Here is a 24,198-nt window from a genome sequence, read left to right on the forward strand (position 1 = left end):
AATATATAATAAGAGTATTGAATTAAATAATATTATTCTTAATTATAATTATATTTTGAAAAAAAAAGTTTATTCTAATTAATATTAAACGAAATATTTAACTATTACTTTAATTTTAATTTTTCTAAAAAAATTTAATTAAGCAAACTAAAATGGGCTGAAAGAAACATTAAATTTGTATACAACAAAATAAAGTATTTGAATAAAGTCATTTTGATTGTTATAATTTGCATAGACTGTCACTTTAACTAATTTGTAGATAAAGGAAACTTTTTTCTCCTTTACTTAATTGTTGCTCTTCATTTCACTTCTCATTGTTTGTTTTTTTCCAATAACGGTTCATTTCCTCCTTTAATTTTGATATAAAAAATTGAAATAGTTCAAGTTCGTGGTTTTTTATTAAAAAATTACATCTTATGAATTTCAGATCAATTCACGTCAAAATGGTTGAAGGTGTAAACTGACTCAAAAACGAGATTATGTAAATACTTTTGTTTAAAATTATGAAATTAAACTTCCATGAAAATCAACCTTTATTATTAGGGTTAATTGCAAATTAATACACAAACTTTACCCTAATTTGCAATTACAACACAAACTTTAAAACTTGGCAAATTGGTACACCAATTTTTATTTTTTGGCGAATTGATACACCGAACTGGAAAAACACTAACGTGGACATTGTCATATAAAGCCACGTGTTGTTGTATGATTGGTCGGTGTATTAATTTGCCAAAAAAATGAAAGTTTGTGTAATAAATTGCCAAGTTTCAAAGTTCGTGTTGTAATTGCAAATTAGGGTAAAGTTCGTGTATTAATTTGCAATTAACCCTTATTATTATTATTATTATTTTGAAAAAGTTACGTAATACATATAAAAATGATCATAGCTATATGCTCAATAGATCCACACTTTTCTCAATGGACATGTGATTTTCGGTATAGAATAATTGCACTTCACATAATTGATTTTGAACATAGCTTTCTAGCTGCAAGAAATAGTAAATTAAGAGTTTCTAATGAGAATGAGTTGAATATGTAATTAGTTAAATTTATTTATTTTAAGCGTGGTTGAGCTATTAATGGCCTACTAACTAGGGGTGGGCAAAAAAACCGGTCAAACCGATTAATCGAACCGAAACCGGAAAACCGAACCGGAAAATGTGGTTAACCGGTCTAACGGTTTAGGTTTAGGTTTTGATTTTTAGTTTTCATGGTTAATGGTTTAGGTTTAGGTTTTGGATTTCCAAAAACCGTAATTAACCGGTTAACCGGTTTATATATATATTCATATATTTTTAATAATTAATAAGATATATTTTATGATCTATAAAATAATATTGATTTTATAATATACACAATAAAATCTAAATATAAAAATATATTGACATATATTTTATTTAGGAATATTTATATATTTTAGGAGATTTTATTTATGAAAATATTGTAAAAGAAATTTGTTTTCCTTATTAAAATATTTACTTAACAAAAATAGGAATATTAAAGTCTATAAATAGTAGAAAGTGGACGTGAACAACACTACAAACAATTCAAAAAATACAAACCTAGCTTTAATATTACTCATAAATTATTTGTAAATAATAATAGTTTTATATATTTGCATTGATTTAACTATTTATAAGATAGTTTAGATTTATATTTTTTAATATAATTTGAATTTCTATAGTTTTTTTTTTGCTTGCTAAAAAATCAAATAGAATTAAAAATATATCTTTTTTTGTTTTTAATTTTTCTAATGGTTATATGGTTAAAAACCGCAAAACCGAAAAACCGAACCGTTTTTTATGGTTAACCAATTTACCGGTTAACCGTTTAAAATTTTAGGTTTAGGTTTTTAATTTTAAAAACCGTATTACAATGGACCGGTTTACAAATTACCCTCATGGACCGGTTAACCGGTCCATGCCCACCCCTACTACTAACTCGGGACGAAAGGAGTAATAGCTAGATTTTTATCTAGCTATTATCTAGCTATTACTCTTTTCGTCCCGAGTTAGTAGGCCACTTTATTATTTATAATATCCTAAATTGTAAGTCACTTTCTATATTTGGTAAACAAATTAAAAAACTAAAATTTTATTTACAATTAAAAATATATATAGTTATCTTCAAGTGGATTTTATTGCTTTATATTTCAATAAAAAATGCATCAATAGAAAATATTTATTAATGTATTATTTAGATATTTAGAAAACTATAAAAATATAAAAGAATAAAATTAAACAAAACTGACAAATTTATTATATTTTTTTATAATAAAGAGGAGGAGCGCTTGTGAGATGAATTGAACGCACATCCTAACACTTTATTATCTATCGCTTATACCATTTAAAATATAGGTCGTTGGTTATTATATTTATTTAATTTTTATATTTGTCCAAATGATTTATCATTTAGGGACGGAAAGATAAATTTTACGTAATTAACAAGTGGACAAATTTCAGATTTGAATTTTTCTCCTTTTATTATAATAAAGAAATATTAACTTCTATTTATATTTTATATTTTTAAGGGTTAATGTCAAAAGAAATCACGAACTTTACACGTTTTCTCATTTTAATCACGCAGTTTAAATTTTTTCATTTTCATGCACGAACTACTATTTTTTTTCAAATTCATGGACGGAGCTGAGGTGGCACTCATTCATTGGTGTAAAATGACCTCCACCTCAGCAACTTACACCAATAGAGTCGTGACACATCAGCACCGTGCATGAATTTGAGAAAAAGTGATAGTTCGTGTATGAAAATGAGAAAATTTAAACTGCGTGATTAAAATGAGAAAATATGTAAAGTTGGTGAATTTTTATGACATTAACTCTATTTTTAATGTCTTTTCTTTTAGGACACACCTATTTATTTTTCTAATAAATAATGAAAAAATAGAGCAAAGAAATAGATCAAGTGGTGTGGAGCAAAAGGGGCAAATGATGGTGCTTTAAAATCAATCACAATCAATAAATAGGTAAATAAATAGTTAAATTTGTTTTTGGCTGTTTCTCAATTCAAGACTATGAGTAACATGGTACTGTGTTGTCGATTGTTCTGTGACTTATGGCTTGGACCACTGTACTCTTAGACACTGAGAGTCGGTCAAACCCATAGCATATAATAAATTTTTAATTTGCTCCACACATTAAATTATTTCAACCAACGGAAACTAGTCCAAGTGATAAGCGGTTTGATATCGCTTAACGAATCCTGTAAATGCAGAAAATTTCTACTGGCAAACTCACCTACCATGCCAGATACGCGACGCGGATCAGATCGAAGCCCTGCAAACTGGATAGAGAACAAAAAAAGAAATTATTTCATGCGATAAACCCTAATTTTTTAGATGAATCTTCTGAAATTTGTGAAGGCTTTAGATTGGAATTTTCTTCTAGATGTTCTTGAGGCTTTTGGTTTCTCTCTTCAATTTCGAAAGTGGATTCTAGCAATTTTTTCTTCCGCAAGGATTTCCATTATGATCAATGGTAAAATAAATGGTTATTTCTCCTGCTCTAGAGGAGTCAGACAAGGAGACCCACTTTCACCTCTGCTTTTCTGTCTTGCCGAGGATTTCTTAAGCAGATTGATGAGTCACAAGTTGGATAGAGGCAGATTATCACCAATGATTTTTAACAGGGGTAACCAATTTCCAACTCATTTTTTCTATGCGGATGACATTCTTCTGTTTGGGAAAGCGTCAATGAAGAACATGAATGCTATTAGTGAGATTTTTAAGCTTTATGGGAATTTGTCGGGTCAGAGAGTTAGCTGGGAAAAATCATACATTTTCTATGGTTCAGCGGTTTCGGCTGCCCGAATATCGAAATTCCAGCAGGTCCTGGATATTAAAAAAGGGAACCTTCCTTTTGAATACTTAGGTGTCCCTTTATTCATCGGTATGCCTAAAAAGATTTGGTTGAAGCCTATTGCGGATAGGATTTGTAACAAATTTTCTAAGTGGAAAGGTAAGTCGTTGTCCATGGCGGGTCGCCTTTTGCTTATTAAATCGGTTGTAACCAGCTCTCTTCTTCATTCCTTTGCGGTTTATCGTTGGCCTCATTCGCTTATTTCCTACATCCAAAAATGCATGAGAAATTTTCTTTGGAGTGGCTCCATTCTCAACAGAAAGCCAGTTCAGGTGCCTTGGAAGAATTGTTGTCTTTCGGTCAAAGAAGGTGGTCTTGGTATAAAGAATCTTCACCACTTAAATACTGCTATGCTTTCCAAAATGGCTTGGAAGCTGATTTCTTCTCAGACTTTCCCTATCACAGTGCTTCGATCTAGATTTCTTCATCCTTCCGGTGTTCCTCGTGATGTTTATCTCAGTTCCTCTATTTGGTATTCTATTAAACAGTCTTTCTCGGATATTCGCAGCAACTCAGTTTGGTTTATCGGTTCTCAGTCTAATCTTTTGTTTTGGACTGATGATTGGATCTCCCCAAATGTTGCTACTCAAATGGGTTTCAGTATCAAGGAGCAGAAAAACCTCACGGATCTGATATCAAACTTTTTAGTGCAGGGAGTTTGGCATTTGGACAACGTTGTTAACACAGAGGTAAAAGCTAACATTTTATCTATTAAAGCTGTTGCAATTGATCATGATATTTGTAGTTGGAAACCGGCTATGGATGGTGTTTTTTCAGTAAAAAAAAGGTATGCTCAGTTGAATAACAATAATGTTTTAGTCCCATGGTGTTCTTTTATTTGGAAAGAGTTTCTTCCTCCTTCAAGATCATTAATTTGTTGGCGAGCTATCAAGGAGTATCTTCCTACAGATGATAAATTAAAGAAAAGGGGTTTTTCTTTTCCTTCTGTATGTCATTTATGCAAGTCTTCTATGGAAGATCATGCTCATTTGTTCATAAACTGCCCATTTTCTACCACTATTTGGATGTCTATTGCTAGCTTGTTTGGGAAAAAATTATTTTTAGCAGGCTCCTTACTTGATCTTTTTTTGGATGCCATGAAGCATGATTTTAGTTCTCAGATTGCTGCTCTTTGGAGTGCTGCCATTATCTCAGCAGTTTGGATGATTTGGAATTCTAGAAATGATGCAATATTTGAAGGGGTTGAGCCGAATATTCATATCACGCTCCGACATATTTGGAAAGCTATTCGAGAAACCGATTTTTACAGATGTGGTAGCATGCATAATTCTGAAAAAGAAAAGAAAATCATTTCTCTTTTGAATATCAAGAAGATCCATGGCAAAGCTCCAAGGATTATTGAAGTCAAATGGCACCCTCCTTTAGTGAATTGGATTAAAGTCAACACGGATGGATCGGCTACGGGCTCCCCAGGTATTGCGGGCTCAGGTGGGATTTTTAGAAATGCGAGAGGCTTTCCAAAAGGAGCATTTGCTTTTGGAATTGGTTCAAGTCTTGCTTTTATCGCTGAATTGAGAGCGGCCATGTTCGCAATTAAAGTGGCTTGGAATAAGGGTTGGTTGAACCTTTGGCTTGAATCTGATTCATTATTTGTTGTTGATGCTCTGAAAACTAAGTCGATGAATGTTCCTTGGAGGGTTATGGATCAGTGGCTTGATTGCTTGTTTTATATCTCCAAGATGAATGTGGTGGTGTCTCATATTTATAGAGAGGGAAATGTTGTGGCTGACATCCTTGCAAAGTATGGAGCTAATTCGGATGCTAGTTATTGGTGGGATTCTTCTCCAATTTTTTGCAATAGAGAAATTTGTAATGATTTAGATAATCTTTCAAGATATAGATTTGTCTAATGTGGTGTGGGTTTCTTGGTTTTCTGTGGTTTGTTGGAATCATCTGTTGGCGCTCTTATGATGATATTCTGCATTTTCTATTTTGGGTTCATAGTTGGTGCATATTTGCTTGGTTTTGGACAGTGCACTGGTGGTTAAAGATTGGACATGGTTGCTGCAAATCTGAGTTGTCTCTTCATTATTGGTTCATGCTTGAAGTGTTTGTTGCTTTCAAAGTAGTCTTCTCAGATTTCCTTTTACAACAGCAAATGTTTTGCTGTTTTTTATTTTTTGGGTGTCTCATTGTTTGTTTATTAGCCTTGTTTCCGGATATTATTTCATTTTTATTAATATAAGTAGCAAGAAAAATGATGCATTCGCTAAGAGGGTGTCAACCTAGTTGAGATGCTCGGGTGCGATTCCTGATTTTTTGACTACAATTTCAGTTAAAAAAAGCATAACCACTCATTTCTAAGCTGCCAATTCTACAGCAATTGTTAAGTGGAAGTTTAATTATTGGTCATCCAATATATATTCACCACTTTGATTTTTTTTTTTTTATGTTGAAGGGGACATTCAATTTTAAGGCTGCGCAGTCGGTCAATCCAAATTAACTGACCAAAAGTATAATTTTAATTTAACAAAATCTGATCAAACTATATAGTTATTTGCATGAAAAATTGAATATCATGTCTCTTAATGTGTTCTAGTGGTAAAAATATATATTGCTCTTATAGAAGTCATAGTTTATAATTTTAACACCTATTACTAGCTGATCGGTTGTAAAATGTAACCGAATCCACATAAATAATCAATCTAAGATAATTTGGTTTTATTTCAAAGCATATCATAGCCAAACCATAAAGTTTATATGATTTTAATGTGATAATATTATGTGAGAATAGATTAATTTTTGTTAAAAAAATGCATATTTTGATGATATGAAAAGACTACGAAATCAGAAAATATGAAGAACCATATAGAATGAAAAATTGTCTAACTGCTCGAGGTTATCTCGAACAAGAGCCTGCATGTTTGAGCATCAAATTACTAAAAATAAATAATCATAAAAAGTTTTTATTTTTGAAGCTCGAAAAAATTGGACTCTTTGCGTTTAAAGACATTTTAAAGACATTTTAAAGACTTTTTAATATAAAAAACAGTACTCTTTTTAAAAAGATTAGGAAATCTTAAATACAAATAAAATCAGCACCCAAAAGCATTGCAAAAGCTAAGAGATGATTAACTCATTCATAAAAACACATAAAATTCAGTTTTTAGAATTAATATTAATTTTATTTTAATTTGAGACATATCTTTACTAAAATTTAATTTACATGAGATCAAGGTTAAAAGGCAAAACTCATCTTAAGATTCCTATACTCTATATTGTTTATTTATCTAATCTTTAAAAATTAACTGAGATTTATCAAGTCTTTAAATATCTTTTGTTCAATTAACAAGCTCTTATCTTACCAGCATAACAATAATTTATACATCATAAGAGATCAAGTAAAATCAACAGCATAACAATAATTTAAAAATCATAAGAGATCAAATTAAATGTTAATCTAACTAAACGACTATGCTAATATTTAAATTATGAGCATTAACTGATAACTTATGATTTTAGTTTTTTATTTAAAAAATGAAAGTACAAAAAAACATGCTGAATTCTAACTAATTTCTAAACCATATAAATAAAGCAACATATAGTATATGAACTTTGACATGAGTTTTGTCTTAAAAAAAAAGATATTACTAATGCATGAAAATTAAATGAAATAAAATTATATAAAAAGAAGAAGAGAAGACCACCAAACAGAAAGCAAAAGAAAAGAGAGAGACCGACCAAGAAAGTGAAAAGTAAAGAAAACCAAGATTTAGACAAAAAAAAGTAGGGCAAGTTCTTTTTCTATAAACCGGGTAGCACTGACGCTTTATTCAATCGACGTGTCCCGTTTTAAAAACATTTTAAACACGGAATTTCATTTTTTATATAGAAAATCTCAAAATAACATTGTTTCGTCATGTCCGTGTTCTGTTCTTCCGTATCCGTGTCGGTATGGCCTACATAGTAAGTTTTAAAATACAAATATAAAAAAGGGTTCAGTTTTAATATAATTTGTTCGCTGTTAGCAATGAACGTCCAATAGTAATGCATGCTATATATAGTTGGAGAGGGCCAGACCAATAGCTCTCTAACTCATTATACCTGTCAAAAAGCTTATACACCAACCTTCTATTCTTAGTCCCATTATTTCATTCTCATTTCCCAGATTTTAATTCTCCTCCTCATTTTTCTTAAAAAAAACTAAACTTAATTATACAAATTTAAATTTTTTTATTAAATTCTTGAATCTTTTGATTCATCTAGCTATACCCTTATGCAAAATCCTTCATAAACCATTGAATCTTGAGGTTTATAGCTATATATAAACCTTTTTTTTTGATATTATATAGTTTTTATATGGTTCTTGAAAGCTTGAGGTTTTAGTGGTTTATTTGAAGAAGAAAAAGAAATGGAGCAAAAACATTTTTTATTGTCAGCTTTGAGTGTAGGAGTAGGAGTTGGTGTTGGCTTAGGATTGGCTTCCGGTCAGAGTATGAGTAAATGGGGCGGCGGCGGCGGCGGCGGCGGCGGTAATGGCTCTTCCGATGATGTAACTTCCGAGCAAATTGAGCAAGAGTTGATCAGACAGGTTCTTGATGGTGAAGACAGCAAAGTTACCTTTGATGAGTTTCCTTATTATCTCAGGTAATTAATTATTATTATTATAATGTTTTAATCTTTTTGATTTTAATGATTTTTTGGAGAATGGGGCAAACACATGTACTGCCATGATTGGTGCTGCTATTATTTTTATTAGTAAATGAAGTTTTTGTATTATAAAATTACCTGGCAAATGCTCTGGCTTGGTTGTATTGTCTGCACATGCTCATAATTTGCTGTTTGAGTTAATTATTTAATTTTTTGAATATCTGTACAATCTTGTCCCTGTGTATATTATATAGTAAATCTGCATAAACTCTGCTGCTTAATTATCCACTTTAATTTTATTCTTTATTTGTATGATTAAATATCAATTTATCTGTATAGCATAACTTCACTCTTCTATGGATGGCCAGTTAGGAATTTCAAAATTCATAATAATGCTACTATTTTATTCTTTATACTATGTACTGATAATTAACACATTTTGATTTAGTTCTGTTCTTTTTTTCATAAATTTTATGTTATTAAGTTCTTGGTCACAATTGGAGATAATTCTTGTTTGCAAGTCACCAACTTGGTTGTCAAGAAATTTAGTCAATTTTACGATATGCTGATGTTATATTTCAGAAACAAATTTAATCTTGAACATAATAGAAGTTGAGTTTGGTATTATAACAAGACCTTGGAATTTATAGTCCTTAACAGATAACATTTCAAATAATGCACCTAGTTACATACTTCAGTGCAATTTTGGACGTCACTTTCGATTCTTGGTACTAATACATTTCGAGGTTTTCGTTCTGATAATGGGATTCTATTGCAGTGACATTACCCGAGTTTCGTTGACTAGTGCTGCATATATCCATTTAAAGCACTCGGATGTTTCTAAGCACACTCGGAACCTATCACCTGCTAGTAGGGCTATTTTGCTCTCAGGACCAGCTGGTATGCCAAGTCTTATAAGTTAAGCCTGTGAGTTTGTCCTTGTCGTTGATATTTAACCTCGTCCGTCTTTGATTTCATGTTCCAAAGAACTTTACCAGCAAATGCTTGCCAAGGCTTTAGCACATTACTTCGAGTCAAAGTTATTACTGCTGGATATTTCTAATTTCTCGATAAAGGTTGGTATGAAAATATGTATATCCAGTTTGACATGCCACTGAATGCAATGACCGATACTTATGTTGTTCATGTGTTTATTGCTACAGATGCAGAGCAAATATGGATGTGCTAGAAAAGAACCTGTAAGGAATCTCTGGCTTTTACTGATAAATTAGCTTTTCACTCGACGTGCTTTTGAATATTCTGATTCAGTTGTTTCTCACTTTAGTCTTTCAAGAGGTCTATATCAGAGGTGACGTTGGAGCGAATGTCCAGTTTGCTCGGTTCTTTCTCAATCCTTCCTCCAAGAGATGACATAAGAGGTATAGCTAGAAGAAGTTAAGCTCATTCGATTCAGACAGAAACATGATTGTTCAAATTGTTGTTTTCTAAGTTTTCTTCTATGCTAAAAGATCATGCAAAATGTATAATTTTGGTTGAAAGTTCATCTAATGTAGGATTTTTTTGTAGGCACATTGAATAGGCAAAGCAGTAATATGGATATTAAATCAAGGTACCATCTAATACCTTTAAATTAAGTGCCATCCACACACTTGAGACATTATAGCTAGGCTTCCATTGGTAGTGAGATTGCGATGGGATGATGCTTATTGGCTTTGAACCTGATTACATTTTAGGTCTTCTGAAGGCTTTAGCAATCATACCAAACTTCGTAGGAACGCCTCTGCTGCCTCTGATATTAGTAGCATTTCGTCCCTATCAGCATCCACAAATGCAGGTTACACCTCAGAATCCATAACCATAAATTAACCTGATTTGTAACTTATCAAATATCTGAATGTGGCTGCAAGCTCATTGAGTATTCGTCTGTTTGCAGCTTCGTCCAAACACACAACCAGCTGGTGTTTTGATGAGAAACTCTTTCTGCAAGCACTTTGCAAGGTAAAATCATCAGTAGGTGTGGCTTGATTTTTCTGAGTACATTCACATGCTGCGTAATTAGGATCTAGCTGATTGTTAAGAGTCTGCTGTTGTTATTGCAGGTTTTGATTTCAATATCAGAAAGAAGTTCTGTTATTTTGTACCTCAGGGACATTGAGAAGATTCTTCTGCGGTCCGAAAGAACATACAACATGTTCATTAAATTCTTGAAGAGACTTTCAGGTTCAATTTTGATTCTTGGTTCCCGAATGGTGGACCAGGAAGATGACTGCAGAGAAGTGGATGAAAGACTCACTATGTTGTTTCCATATAATATTGAGATCAGGCCACCAGAAGACGAGAATCATCTCGTTAGCTGGAAAACACAACTTGAAGAGGACATGAAAATGATTCAGTTTCAAGATAACAAAAATCATATCGTTGAGGTACTTGCAGCGAACGACATTGAGTGTGACGATTTGGGTTCAGTTTGCCATGCAGATACAATTGTTCTGAGCAACTACATTGAAGAAATTGTTGTATCAGCAATATCATACCACTTGATGAATAATAAGGATCCTGAATACCGAAACGGAAAGCTTGTTATATCGTCTAAAAGGTAGGTACCAAGTTTTCAGTTTCAAAAATTTACTCATCAGTCATTGACAACAAACTGAAAAGTATTTTATTTCTATTTCATATATGGTGCAGCTTGTCTCATGGATTGAGTATATTCCAAGAAGGCAAATGTCGTGGTAAAGACACCCTGAAACTGGAGACAAATGGTGAAGTGGGGAAGGTTTGTCCTGCTATTATGAACATAAATTTTTTGTGGTTTGGTCATCAAAGGTTTGAAATGTCTTATCATTGTCCATGTGCACTAAATGTAGGAAACTCAAGGGGATGAGGCTGTCGGTGCCAAGACCGAATCGAAGTCTGAAACCTCAGCAGCTGAGAATAAGGGTGAATTAGAGAAATCAATTCCTGGAGTGAAGAAGGATGGGGAAAATACAGTTCCCGTTAAAGCACCTGTAAGCGAAAACCAAATTTCTTACAACGAAGGAGGTTATGCCATTTAATTGTCTCTATCTATGTTGCATGCACACCTACATTTTGGCGTTTCAATTCCGAATCCTGAAAATCTTCTGAAACTCCGAAACTCTATATTTATGACTTATTTGTGTAAAAGTATTGTTTCACTGTTTCCCTTTTCAGTGTTTCCGTTTCTGTGTCTAATGAAGTAATGTTGTTTCTTGCAGGAAGTTCTTCCTGACAATGAATTTGAGAAACGTATCAGGCCGGAGGTTATACCCGCAAATGAGATTGGAGTGACATTCGCAGATATTGGTGCGATGGACGAAATCAAAGAATCACTTCAGGAACTTGTCATGCTCCCTCTTCGAAGACCAGATCTCTTCAAAGGTGGACTTCTTAAGCCCTGTAGAGGCATTTTGCTATTTGGACCACCAGGTACAGGAAAAACAATGCTAGCCAAGGCCATAGCAAATGAAGCTGGAGCAAGTTTCATTAACGTCTCAATGTCAACCATAACTTCAAAATGGTTTGGTGAAGACGAAAAGAATGTTCGAGCACTGTTCTCACTGGCCGGGAAGGTCTCCCCAACGATCATATTCGTGGATGAAGTAGATAGCATGCTTGGGCAACGTACTAGAGTTGGTGAGCATGAGGCCATGCGGAAGATAAAGAATGAGTTCATGACGCATTGGGATGGATTGTTGACAAAACCTGGTGAAAGAATTCTTGTTCTTGCTGCAACTAACCGTCCATTTGACCTCGATGAGGCAATTATTAGACGGTTTGAGCGCAGGTTCGTCTCTTTTACTTTTATGCTATCAATAGGTCCCATTGATGCAATTTTTTATGTTTTTAATTACTCCTAGTTTGGGTTGAGCAGAATTATGGTTGGCCTACCATCTACTGAGAACAGGGAGATGATCTTGAAAACTCTCCTGGCAAAAGAAAAAACGGAAAATCTAGAGTTCAAGGAGCTTGCAGCCATTACAGAAGGATACAGTGGAAGTGATCTTAAGGTTAGTTTATTTTCTGTTTTGCTTTTTTTTGCAGCATTCACTATGTAATCACCTGATGATATCAATCTCTTGTAAACAGAACTTGTGCGTAACGGCAGCTTATCGACCTGTTAGAGAATTAATACAACAAGAGAGATTCAAAGATAAAGTAAGATCCTTCTCACCTTAACAGTCTTCTATGTTGTCGCCGAACATTTAGTATCCTACGTTTCGGAGTTTCAATTCTGTTTTCAAAAATGGCTCCGAAACTCCAAAATTCTATATATTTACTGAATGTGTTTCTCCACAGGCAAAGAAGCAGAAAGCTGAAGATGCCACAGGCTCAGAAGAAAGTTCAAGTACAAAAGAAGAAGAAAAAGAGGAACAAGTAATAACTTTGAGGCCTTTGAACATGGAAGATATGAGGCAAGCGAAAAATCAGGTAAACATAAAACACAAATTCAAGTCTTTCATTCTAGCTCAACTCCATCGACCCTCTCACCTCGTTTGAGCAACTACATAACTTTCTGTTGAGCTTCGCCTTTTTATTTTGGGCCTGCATCATTTTGCTCGTACATGCTTGAACTCAATTTGATAATATATCTTATCCTACGTAGGTTGCTGCAAGTTTCGCATCTGAAGGATCGATAATGAGCGAGCTAAAGCAATGGAACGAGTTGTACGGAGAAGGCGGTTCAAGAAAGAAGCAACAGTTAACTTACTTCCTCTAGTTCGTCGCAAAAGAAAGGAACGTGAAACGTTATTGCTTCAGGCAGACTAGAAAATATCAGCACTACCTCCCGGAATGCAACTCCGGCGGATCTCAGAGATTCAGGATTGGTTGTCTTATTTTTTTAGGCCATCCTAGAGGACCATTTTAGACTTGTAGTAATGTTTTTAAGAATGTGTGCTATTTGGAAATAGGTTTTGTGAAAATTGGGAAAGAAATAACCTTTTGTTAATTGGGTTTGCTAGATTGCAGTCTATGAAAATCATTATATCAGAGTAGGAAGCATTTGTACAACACTTTTCTTATATAAACTAGGATACTTCTTCATACTTCTGTAGAATGTCACACTACGTTTGGTTTCACTGAATATTAAATATTATTAATAGCAGTAGGGCTGTAAAGGAGCCGAGCTATTTGGCGTTTGGTTTGATAAGAACTCGCTTCGTGTTCATTCGTGTATAAATGAATCGAGTTCGAGCTTGATTTTATGTTCATTTTTTTAAACAAGCCGAACATGAATATAGTGGTGTTCGGTTCGTTTACGTTCGTGAATAGCTCGATTAAGAGTTTGTGAACAACCTCGTATACGAGCTCAAGTGTTCACGAACTGGCTCGTATAGAAACCTGATAAAGATTTCACGAACAAATACAAACGAGTCGTGAACGGGCTCCTTCGCGAGCCCGTTCATTTACAACTAAATGAATGAACAGGAGCTGAATATGAATACTGTAAATTTTAAACAGACCGAACATAAATACCTTATTCAAAGCTCGAACGAACATGAACTAAATATGAACATCTCGTTCATGTAATAAGCCGAACATAAACACTTAAAAGTTCGGCTTGACTCGGTTCATTCACGGCCCTAACTAGCAGTCGAGTCATTGTGTGATTCAATTACTTGCATTAACAAGGCCCAAAAAAGAAATCTATGAAAATCAAACATCTATATATAGCCACACAAACAATTTAGTTATCTGTTAGAAAAGCGACAGTTTTTAACTATGAAAAATCAAATTTAACCCAAAAACTGCTATTTAAAGCTTTTTTTAAAAAATTCTTTCCTAAACCTTTGGATTGTTTTTGTTCGATAATAGGTCGGTTATGTTATTTCTTCTCTTTCAATTGTAAATTTGTTATCCTAAAAAATGTCAAATTCAATGGAAAGATACCAAAAACTCGAATTTAAAGAAGGTCTATCAAGAATCCACCATTACCCGTCAGCCTGCAAAGATCTGAGCTTGATTCTAAGAGAAGCATATAACAAGATCCCCAAGAATCTCCAATCCGTCGTCGTTCAAGACACCCTCTTCGCTTTTCGTCTGCTTACCGAGTAATCTGCCCGCTCTTTTTCCTTATCATTTGAATTGAATTGAATTGAATTTGATTGGGTATTTGATCTATTTTGATTGGTGTAATAGTAATTGAATTTGAATGGATAAAAATTAATTTAATTAGTGAAATTCAGAATGCAGACAAGTGGGGCGGTTTCAGCAGCTCATGTCTTACTTCAGAGCGCAGAGGCCGTATTGCCAAAACAGAAGAAAAATTTGGCTGTTAAAGAATTTAAAAATGCTGTAGTTGCTCATAAAAGGCGTTTGAAAGCTCGCCGAGACGAACAAAGTGAGCTTGATTTTGAATATTGCTTCCAGAATTATTTAATTTGCCAACAGAAATAAGCTAATTTATGAATTCTTCTTGTTTGAGTTATAGGTACTACTGATCTGCCGCACGATGTTCTGCTTCACATATTCAGCTTCCTGGACATGAAATCTTTAGTTTCTGCTGAATCAGTCTGCTGGTAATTCTTATTTCTGTTCTCAAATCCACTTTCCGAGTTCATACGGTTTAATCTTGATTAGAACTTGTATATCTGGTTTAGAGTATTATGTATGATGCAAGAATTATCTGCAGGTCCTGGAATTTAGCTGCTACTAATGATCAGCTCTGGGAGTCTCAATATGCCATCTTTTTCGGTAACAAGTTAAAGACTAGGGAGCTCACTCATTTGCAGGATGACACAGTTGCTGGAGCGGGCATTGAATCGAAAGAGGCTTTTAAAAGAGCTTATCTAGGTATGTTGACATGCTTTTAGAACGGGTATAATCGCCTTCGGAAAGAGTCCATTTACGCATATTTGATGTGAATTTCGTCATAATTTTGGCTGTTGTTTATCACTGTTGTTTTCTGATTGTGCAAATTCCGTCAACTTACACTATTTATTCTAATTCCAAAACCATATATATTATCATTTGAATTTTAGGGAATTCATCAAAGAGGTTAACATCTAATAGAGGATTTTGTAGCCAATGTGACACAATAGTGTGGCTAGATAACATGAAATGCTGCAACAGAGACCATGAAGCCGATTCTGATAATCAGCAAATCGTGCCCGTATCACCTCACCAGGTATCGTTACGCAAAATCGCAGATGCTGTTCTGAAACCTGAATGCTGCATTCTAATTTATTCATTCGTTTATTTTCAGGTAATTGATTATCTACTAAATGGTTCATCAATTCTATATTCTTCAGATAGTGAAAGTGAATCAGAGGAAGAATTGCTTTGCAGTTTATGGGCCTATCCTAGGCACTTTGCTAAATATGGAGTATAAGTTGGAGCATAATAAGACAAAAGATTTCTTCATTTCTTTCAGTGGGCATCCATTAAAACACCCACAAATATAAAACAGAAGAACTTTCCAAATTTAATTTGATTATAGTCTAAGGTCTGCAATGTATGAATGTATGAACCTTCCAACAGGTAGTTGTACAAGTTGCTAGAACTATGCCTATAATTTATTTAATAGTTGTTCTTTTTTTGTGACAAAAATGAAAGGAGTGTAGCACCGCTCTGACCTCGATCGAGACAGAATTGCCGAGAATCGTAAATGCTACAAGCGCATCTCTAGTCTTTTTTCTTTTCCTTCAATGGTCCTGTTGGGATCTTACTCAAAACCTTTTCATCAAACACTGCGTACTGCTTTTTGATCTCAATCCATGCTTTCTCCGCATAAGAATCAACCTGGTCATCGTACTTCTCATAAGCTACGGGCACACTGTGCAGCAACACAAATGCTGTTTCAAAGAATCATGTAAATGTCAAAAGCTGGTAATAATGAACAAGCATCTTACATGGGCGATAATCTAATTGATCAAAGGGTCATTCCAATTTTGAACGTATGAGATAAACTCGTATAAATCAACCTTTGTCTACTTTGACAATTTAGTCTATTAATTTTCAAACTAAGATCAATACATCCGCTTTTACAGAATGTGTGAAAAGCAACCGTGAAGATATTAAATACATATATATTTGATTTGACATAAGTTATTAAATAAGAGAAACAAATAAATTGAAATTAGTTTAAGATATTAAATAAGAATATGTTCATGTTTACTTTTCATGCGCTTTGAAAACACTAGAGTTAATATAATTGATATTATTTTATAGAGGTATGGACTAATATCAAAAAACATTATGTTTGATTTATATGAGTCCGGTCCACAAATTCAAGGACCGGAATGACCTTTTACCAGGACCGGAACTTTGTAGTTCTTACCTATGTAGAATAAGGTCAAGAAGTTGCACCATTTACCAATAATTGACAGCACACACAAGCCAGCAATTACCTGCCAATCACAAAACAAAACCACATAATTGGAAATGTACAATTATTGACAAGGCAATATGATCAATTTACCATATATGTAAATGATAATCTTAGTAAATATGGCAATACTATTGCGAAAATGGAATACTAGTGAAGTAAAAAGAATGCAAGAAAATCAACTTACTGTGAAAAACTTCTTCACATCTTTCCCAGCAGCAATATCGCGCAAGATACCGAGTGCTTGGTTGATTTCCATTCTCAGTACAGAGGCAACTTCAAGAACACATTTTTCAGGAACTACTATTACAGTAAATTGCGGTGGGGACCTGATTTATAAGCATACAAAAATGTCAGGCTTAGCAAAAACTACATTGCCAAAACTGAAGAATGGGAATAGCAACCAAAATCTTACTTGTTAATAAAGGTGGAAGCATTGGACCACAGAAAAAGAACAGCAAGAGATAATATTGCTATGTGGCAAATTAGAGTGATTAAATGGTACTCGAGCAATTCAAAGAAAATCCAGATTACTGTTGCACTACCAAGCACTCCAGCAGAAATTTTCTTGTCCCTCCAAAGGAAAACATCAGCAGCTGAAGCAAAAAAAATATTATACCAGGAAGATAAATACTAAGAAATCGAGATGTAATTCTCTACCAATCAATAAATTGAAATATAAATCAGTCAATCAGAAATACCAGTCTATCATGAAAATATCAATAACCAGCTATCAAATAATACTAAACACAACAGAGGCAGATCTCGAAAGAGCGTATGGTAGGCACTAGGCAATTGTCCAGCTACTTTTGATTTGTTTAAAATATATTATTATAAAATTGAATAGTATAATTTAACACCTTAAATTTTTTTATATATTTTCTCCTCAAAATATAAATTTTACCAGTTTTGTCTATCTTAGAAATTTTCAGTAGAATTTTGTTCGTTTTATAAAAACAATTCTAAGTCCACTACTAAATGCAGGCAATAAATGATGAAGAATTCACAGGTCTATGGAATAAAACACACAAATATTTCAAATATATAAGACATAAGAATTCCTCCCACACGCGCTCCCCCTCTCCCAATTATAAAAAATATAAGACATAAGAACTGAGAAGCGTATCAAATACACAAATTAAACGATTATTTCACATTTGAACAAACCATGCACAAATGAAAATCAAGAAGCACGTACATTAATGTATAAAAATCAAATAGAACCAAGGATAATCTTGAACATAATCAAACGTATATTAGCTAATTATTAATAAAAACAATAGCAAAAACATTAAACTTACGTTTTCCACCGCCTAAGACCTTATGAACAGGTTCCTCTCGTCCAAAGAGACGAAATACCTTCGATTTAACAGCGTCAACTTTGGACGGTTTTCCGTCGTCGGAATCGGAAGAGGAAGAAGAAGAATCGCGACGGTGGATTTTCTCCGTGATCTTGTCCATCAAGGATTCAACCTCTGGTTCAGGTTCGCCGACATGATCTGCCATTATAAAATATTTAGGCGTCTGTGAAATGCCAATGCAATAGTGAGAAAGAAGCTTGTATTGTGTGAAATAATATTGTTATGATGGAGAAGAAGAAGAGGGGTGAAAGCTAGCGTTACGAAATTAAATCTGAGCCGTTGAAAAATGTAAATGGAGTCGGAACTTTCTAGATTTGGAAATAACGGAAATCGATTAAAGAAGCAGGTGTTTGGGGAGCATCGAAAGGGATTTCCCCGTATTTTTCCTTTTCAGCAAAAGGTCAATACAGTCCCTGTATTCTCGACTCTAGATCAAGTAACTCATTTACGACTATTTTGATCAATTAAAGATAATATACTTTACTTTAGTATTTGTAATATAACATAAACAACCCTAGAAATTAAATTGATCTAATTTTACTTTTGATGACCTAAAAATAAAAGTTGTTATTTTTATTGATTTAAAACATAAAAGTATTATTTTTAATTGTTCAAAAAAATATTGAGAGCCTTTATAGTAGAGTTAGATATGTTTTTTTGACTCTAAGTCATAAATTTAAAAACCGAATTAATATTTATTCTGGTTTTTAATTGTATTTTCTTCACTTATTTTATTTTTTGAGAATTTTTCTTGGTTTGGAATTTAGATTTTAAAAATATAAACACGGACAAAATGGTGTGTTATAGGCCTATGGGCTTCAGCGATTATACAGCCCATTAATAAATAGGCTTTGGTTCTATAGCTGGGTATTTGTTGCATTGTCATTGGGCCTAAGTAGTAGCTAAAGAATAATTACGTCCATTGTAAGTAGTCAATCTTGAAGAAAGATAAGCATGGGCCCCTTGATTTTATTTAAATTTGATTTTGAAAAATTTTAATTGATTTTATTTGAAAAGATATTTAATTGGTTTTATTTTGAAAAGATATTAATTGATTTCATTTGGAAAAATCTTAATTGAAAAGATCTTTTGGAAAGATTTTATTTGTAGGAGAGTCTTGACTTTCATCTAAATACATTCCTTATATAATGATTATTGTATTTTTATAATTAACAAAGTATAGTTTTGCAAAAAAAGAAGTGGATATTGTATTTTTCAATTTTGAAAATATGACTAGTATTCTTGAGAATATTTTGCTATTACATAGATACTTGTTAAAAAAACCCAAGAATAACTACGTCCATTGTAAGTAGTCAATCTTGAAGAAAGATAAACATGGGCCTCTTGTCCAATACAATTTCATACATGTATACTTCTAAATTTAACTTTTTAGAATTATACTTTTAAAAAGTTAAGAGTAAATTTTATCCATCGAGTTGAGGGTAACGATTTTTGAATTTTCCGGCGAATTTTGTGGCGAGTGATGGCAGCAAAAGGGTATCTAAATGTTCGGTAAAGTTAGGCGTGCCTCTCTAAAATATTTAGTGACAGTTTTACACTGATATGTTGTATGTATAGTAGCTAAATTAAAAACCATAATTTTGCAAATTTTAACTTTAAAATAATTAAAAAAAACTTTAAAACAAAATTTATCCAAAAAACTAAATGGTAGTTTTGCAAATTTAATTTTTTTAAATCCATTTTTGCAAATATTGTGTTTTTATTAAAAAAATCATCTCATAATTAATATTTATATAGAATATGTTTTTGGCATAAAAAAATTGATTTTTTAAAATTCAATCCTATTTTTATAATTGCAATTTATTATATATTAAATATAAGAAAAGTTGTTTGTATATCATATGTTTGGAGTCTGTTGTAAAATGATCTCACTTTTAATTTTGGGGGCATAAATTTAGAAGAATTGAATTGAGATTTAATACTCAATATTTTGTTTGTTTGTTTGTTGTTTCTAAAGTGAGATTGATTGTTCAACTAAAAACTTGCTCTGATCAGTCTATTCATGTTAACCACAGAGACCCCACAGTCACAAAATTCTTTTGAGGAATAATTTGAGCACCAGCCATCCGTTTATGAATTGTTCAAATCACTGTGTCAAGAATCGAACTCGTTGAGATCTGGTTTGATTGAACTAAAAATCAATCTGATTTAATTATTTTTTCAAAACATATAAAAACAGTTAAATATATTTAAACCAGAAAAACATAAAAGAAGTATTGAACTAGTTAAACCGTAAAAGTCGTATAGCTCTTACTTTTTTTTACGATTAGTTCTTTATTTATTAATTAGTGTGTGATTTATCTGGTTTGATTGAACTATAAAAATCAATCTGATTTAATTATTTTTTAGAATATATAAATACGGTTAAATCTATTTAAATCAAAAAAACATAAAAAAATATTGAACTGGTAGACCGTAAAAATCATATAGCTATTTACTTTTCTTAATAATTAGAGTGTGATTCGTCTATTAATTTTTAATTATCTGATTGAGATGTGAACCAATAATCACACCGATCAGGCCATCAATTTGATTTTAAAACACTTATCTAGACATCAATTCATCCAAAAGAAAAAGGATATTTTATAACAAAGAAAAATTAAAATCATAAGATTCACCTGATAAGAAAACAAAATAAGCAAAATATAATAAAGGAAGATGAAAGAGGAAAAACTCTTCTTTCCTTTATAAAGGTTTAAAGATAAAGCAAGCTTAAAGGAAATAAAAGTTATGTGGGTTTTTGATTTAGGGTGCAGAATCTTACAAACTGTGACATATCATTAATACTAATTTATTTATACTATAACCATATTTCTCATTGATTAATGTGTTTCAAATTTTAACATATGGTACAATAGTGAAATCAACCAAGACGTGACTACCACTAATGCATAGGGGATTTATTATTATATTCCTTATAAGATAAGAAGATATAAATTTTTATTAATTTTGTGGAATTTGAAATGACTTAAATAAAGTCAACTGATTTTTTTTAATACATGACTATTTTATGAAAGCTTTGATGACCAACCTATGTAGCACGGAAACGGAAACGGAAAACGGAAACGATACGAAACGGACACGGGGAAACGAAAGTTTTTCAAAATGAAGGACACGAAACGTGGGGGAAACGTGCAAATAACAAAAATATAGGGATATATTTATAAAAATATTATCTAAATATTTATGATAATTACAAAATAATTCATTTTAATATACTAATATTTAAAATTTTATAAATATACAAAAAAATATAATATAATTCAACACAAATAAGTATATTTGATGTATTGTGGGCAATGCAAATGTAAAATTTATGGGTAACAAGTTAGATTTTTTATTTGTGGGTAATAATTTTAATTTTTTTACAAATTTTTAATTTTTATTATTTACGGAAACGGCCCGAAACGTTTCGTACGGGTGTCCAAAAGTTTCCGGTTTCCGAAACGTTTCCGAAACGGGAAACGTAACTTTATCGAAGTTTCCGTGCTTCTTAGTGACCAACTAATTTAAGTTTGCGAAAATTGAAGAAAGTTTCACGCAAAATACACTAGTTGCAATAAATCATATCTACTTACTGTTAACCGGAACATAACACAGATCACCGAGACAAAAACAAATCATATGTGATATTCTTCTGAATTGATAATGTATTTTTTAGTTCAAGTGAAATTGTATATTTTGGACTGTATTCATTTATGGAACAATTTAAAATTTAAAACGAGTACTATCTCTTGTAAAAAATCGGTTCGGCTCAAGTAAGGATTAATTTGGATGTAAAATACTTGAAGATGTGGGTTTTTAATTGGATCTGTTGAAAACTGCTTGTGTAGTCAAACTAAAAAAAAAAAAAATTAATGTTGAACTAGTAATCTTCATAATTTTTATAAGAGAAATATATCAACATAATTACTCGCAGTTAATTATTTTAATTTTACTATACAAATTGCTTTAATTAATGATTAATTTATAGAAAAATAAGTTATAACTTTTTTTAAATTATGTTTTTTTTTTCAAAACAATTTCAATATTAAAATTATGTAAAATGGGCAAAAGGTGTGTGAAATGGGGGAGTATTATGACATAAGCTTCTATACACTAAATAATTTATTATTTTCCTTAGACATAGCATCTATACTATCCATATTTTTTAAAAAAATTGGACTATACATTGGCTACTTTATAATATATAGAGAATATTTGCAAAAGAAGGGTTAAGTTTACAAGTCAAACCTTTAATTTTGGCAAAGAGTAATGTGATAAATTAGGAATAGTATTGGACTCTTTGTTAAAAGGAGCAATTGGGTCCAAAAGCAAAATGACATGCGTGCCCCAGCTGATGCCTTTGCCTTGTAAAACAACCCAATTTGTTTCTGCAAAAGCAAAAGTTATGACTCTGACTCTGAACTCTAACATGACCTTACCTTACCTTTTCTTATTTTTCTCTTGGTTTTTTAGTCTTTTCTTTTTGGACTTTTTCTCTTTTCTTTTGCTTTCTCTTCTCTTTTTGGAAGTTTCCCATCACCCTCCTCTTTTACTTTTTCATCCCTAATTTTTACCCTCTTTTGCAAAAGCCTAGCCCTTTCATTTTCCACTTTAGCAACTTTGCCCCATTTCATTTACCCTTTTGCATTGTAAAGTATTACTAAAGCCAACTAATTGTCAATATGCTTGCGTAAATTAATCTTTCAACCATTATGCTTTCCTTTGTGCACTTTAAAACTTATCAAAGGAGATGGAGGATACAATAATATAAGCTTTTACATACATTACTAATCAAGATTAAATGCAAATTCAAGTATAAACTTTAGCATAATGTATAATTACGAAACCGATATTATATTTTGACAAACATCGAATTATTTTCCGATAAAAAAATGCCGATTACATTAGTATTTTATATTATCAAATTATGTTATAATGTGACCCTATTAATTTGGTCTATACATATTCACAACATAGATGTATTATTCAACATTATGTTATACTACTAATTTATATAAAGCTAAATAAATAATACTGTGCAAGTCAACCAAAAGGAAATTGGACTGGGAATGTTATTAACTTTGCGGGCGTGTATGGACTGCGCGTGGGGATAATTATGGAGGAATTCAAAAAGAACTGTAAAAATTCTGCAAGTCTGCCGTGGGAAGAGCGTATCTGTAGGACTGACTGTATATGCATATGAAATTGGGCTTTGAATTGAACTGTGAACTTTATAGAGTAAACCACACTCTATTCCCAGTCGTCTAACAATAACCAGTCTTCAATATCGGTCAGACGACTCAGACCTGATGATGAACCCTGTATTCCAAGTAATCCACCCAAAAACCTTACATATGAGTAAAAGGTCAAATTGATCCTCAAATTTTTACCTCAAGATTAAATAAATAATTTTTGAATATTTTATCTTAAAATTGTGTTTTAAAGGATCAATTTGATCCTCGAATTCATCTCGAAATTAAATGAATAAATTTTAATTTTTTTAATCAGTTGGATGTCAAAAATTGGATTTTGAAGTTAAATAAATTGTTTTAATCTTTTTAATCAATTAAATTCCAAACTCTCTTAAATAAAGTCAAATAACTCCTAAACAGCAATGACGAAACTAGAGCGGGTTGTGGTTACATTAGCCTACCCATCTCTTAGAAATTATTTAAATTTATATCTAAATTTTTATTTATTTCTGGTCCTTTTACTTATAAAAATTATCTCCTTATATAATTTATAGAATGTATGTTTTAATCCTTTTGTTACAATAATCATGGCTCCTCTATTGTGCTCCTCTATTGCTAATTTGGATACTTTAAACACACGATTAATTTATTTTTGAGACATAAATTTGGAAATCCAATTGACTTCAAAAGGGCCAAAACAGAAATTGAGGATTTAATTGACCATTAAAGATTAAAAACGGCTTATTTAATCCTAAGGTATAAATTTGAGGGCGTAATTGACTCTTTATTCAATTACACATGGGTGTTGAAACAAAAGAAAACAAAAGCCCTTGTCTCTTTTAT

General features: G+C 32.2%; 4 protein-coding genes across 5 annotated transcripts; 3 read left to right on the forward strand and 1 right to left on the reverse strand.

The window, feature by feature from the left end:
• Positions 1-880: 880 nt before the first annotated feature.
• Positions 881-6,111, forward strand: LOC126673008 (uncharacterized). The gene is made up of 4 exons (XM_050366959.2): positions 881-1,038; positions 2,866-2,953; positions 3,358-4,566; positions 4,981-6,111. The coding sequence occupies exons 1-4, from the start codon at positions 881-883 to the stop codon at positions 5,746-5,748; spliced, it is 2,223 nt and encodes a 740-aa protein (XP_050222916.1). The 3' UTR covers positions 5,749-6,111.
• A 1,775-nt stretch (positions 6,112-7,886) lies between these two features.
• Positions 7,887-13,515, forward strand: LOC126672033 (uncharacterized). Its single transcript, XM_050365922.2, has 16 exons — positions 7,887-8,485; positions 9,267-9,388; positions 9,476-9,564; positions 9,652-9,687; positions 9,774-9,867; positions 10,016-10,058; positions 10,183-10,283; positions 10,383-10,447; positions 10,549-11,045; positions 11,138-11,225; positions 11,317-11,457; positions 11,686-12,254; positions 12,342-12,477; positions 12,557-12,625; positions 12,767-12,898; positions 13,074-13,515. Exons 1-16 carry the CDS (start codon positions 8,250-8,252, stop codon positions 13,185-13,187), a joined length of 2,532 nt encoding a protein of 843 aa, XP_050221879.1. The 5' UTR covers positions 7,887-8,249; the 3' UTR covers positions 13,188-13,515.
• A 689-nt stretch (positions 13,516-14,204) lies between these two features.
• On the forward strand, positions 14,205-16,001 carry LOC126672034 (F-box protein At5g52880). 2 transcript variants are annotated; one of them, XM_050365923.2, is made up of 6 exons: positions 14,205-14,520; positions 14,656-14,810; positions 14,901-14,988; positions 15,102-15,262; positions 15,451-15,596; positions 15,721-16,001. In XM_050365923.2, the coding sequence occupies exons 1-6, from the start codon at positions 14,336-14,338 to the stop codon at positions 15,871-15,873; spliced, it is 888 nt and encodes a 295-aa protein (XP_050221880.1). In that variant the 5' UTR covers positions 14,205-14,335; the 3' UTR covers positions 15,874-16,001. The 2 variants fall into 2 exon arrangements, with proteins under 2 accessions (XP_050221880.1, XP_050221881.1); XM_050365924.2 differs by having other exon boundaries at positions 14,207-14,520; positions 15,675-16,001.
• Positions 15,885-18,528, reverse strand: LOC126672035 (reticulon-like protein B5). The gene is made up of 5 exons (XM_050365925.2): positions 18,098-18,528; positions 17,212-17,392; positions 16,984-17,125; positions 16,749-16,818; positions 15,885-16,263 (listed from the first exon to the last, which is right to left on the reverse strand). Exons 1-5 carry the CDS (start codon positions 18,300-18,302, stop codon positions 16,094-16,096), a joined length of 768 nt encoding a protein of 255 aa, XP_050221882.1. The 5' UTR covers positions 18,303-18,528; the 3' UTR covers positions 15,885-16,093.
• Between the last annotated feature and the right edge of the window lie 5,670 nt (positions 18,529-24,198).

Source organism: Mercurialis annua, linkage group LG3, assembly GCF_937616625.2.
Source record: "Mercurialis annua linkage group LG3, ddMerAnnu1.2, whole genome shotgun sequence".
In the NCBI taxonomy this organism is placed as follows: Eukaryota; Viridiplantae; Streptophyta; class Magnoliopsida; order Malpighiales; family Euphorbiaceae; genus Mercurialis; species Mercurialis annua.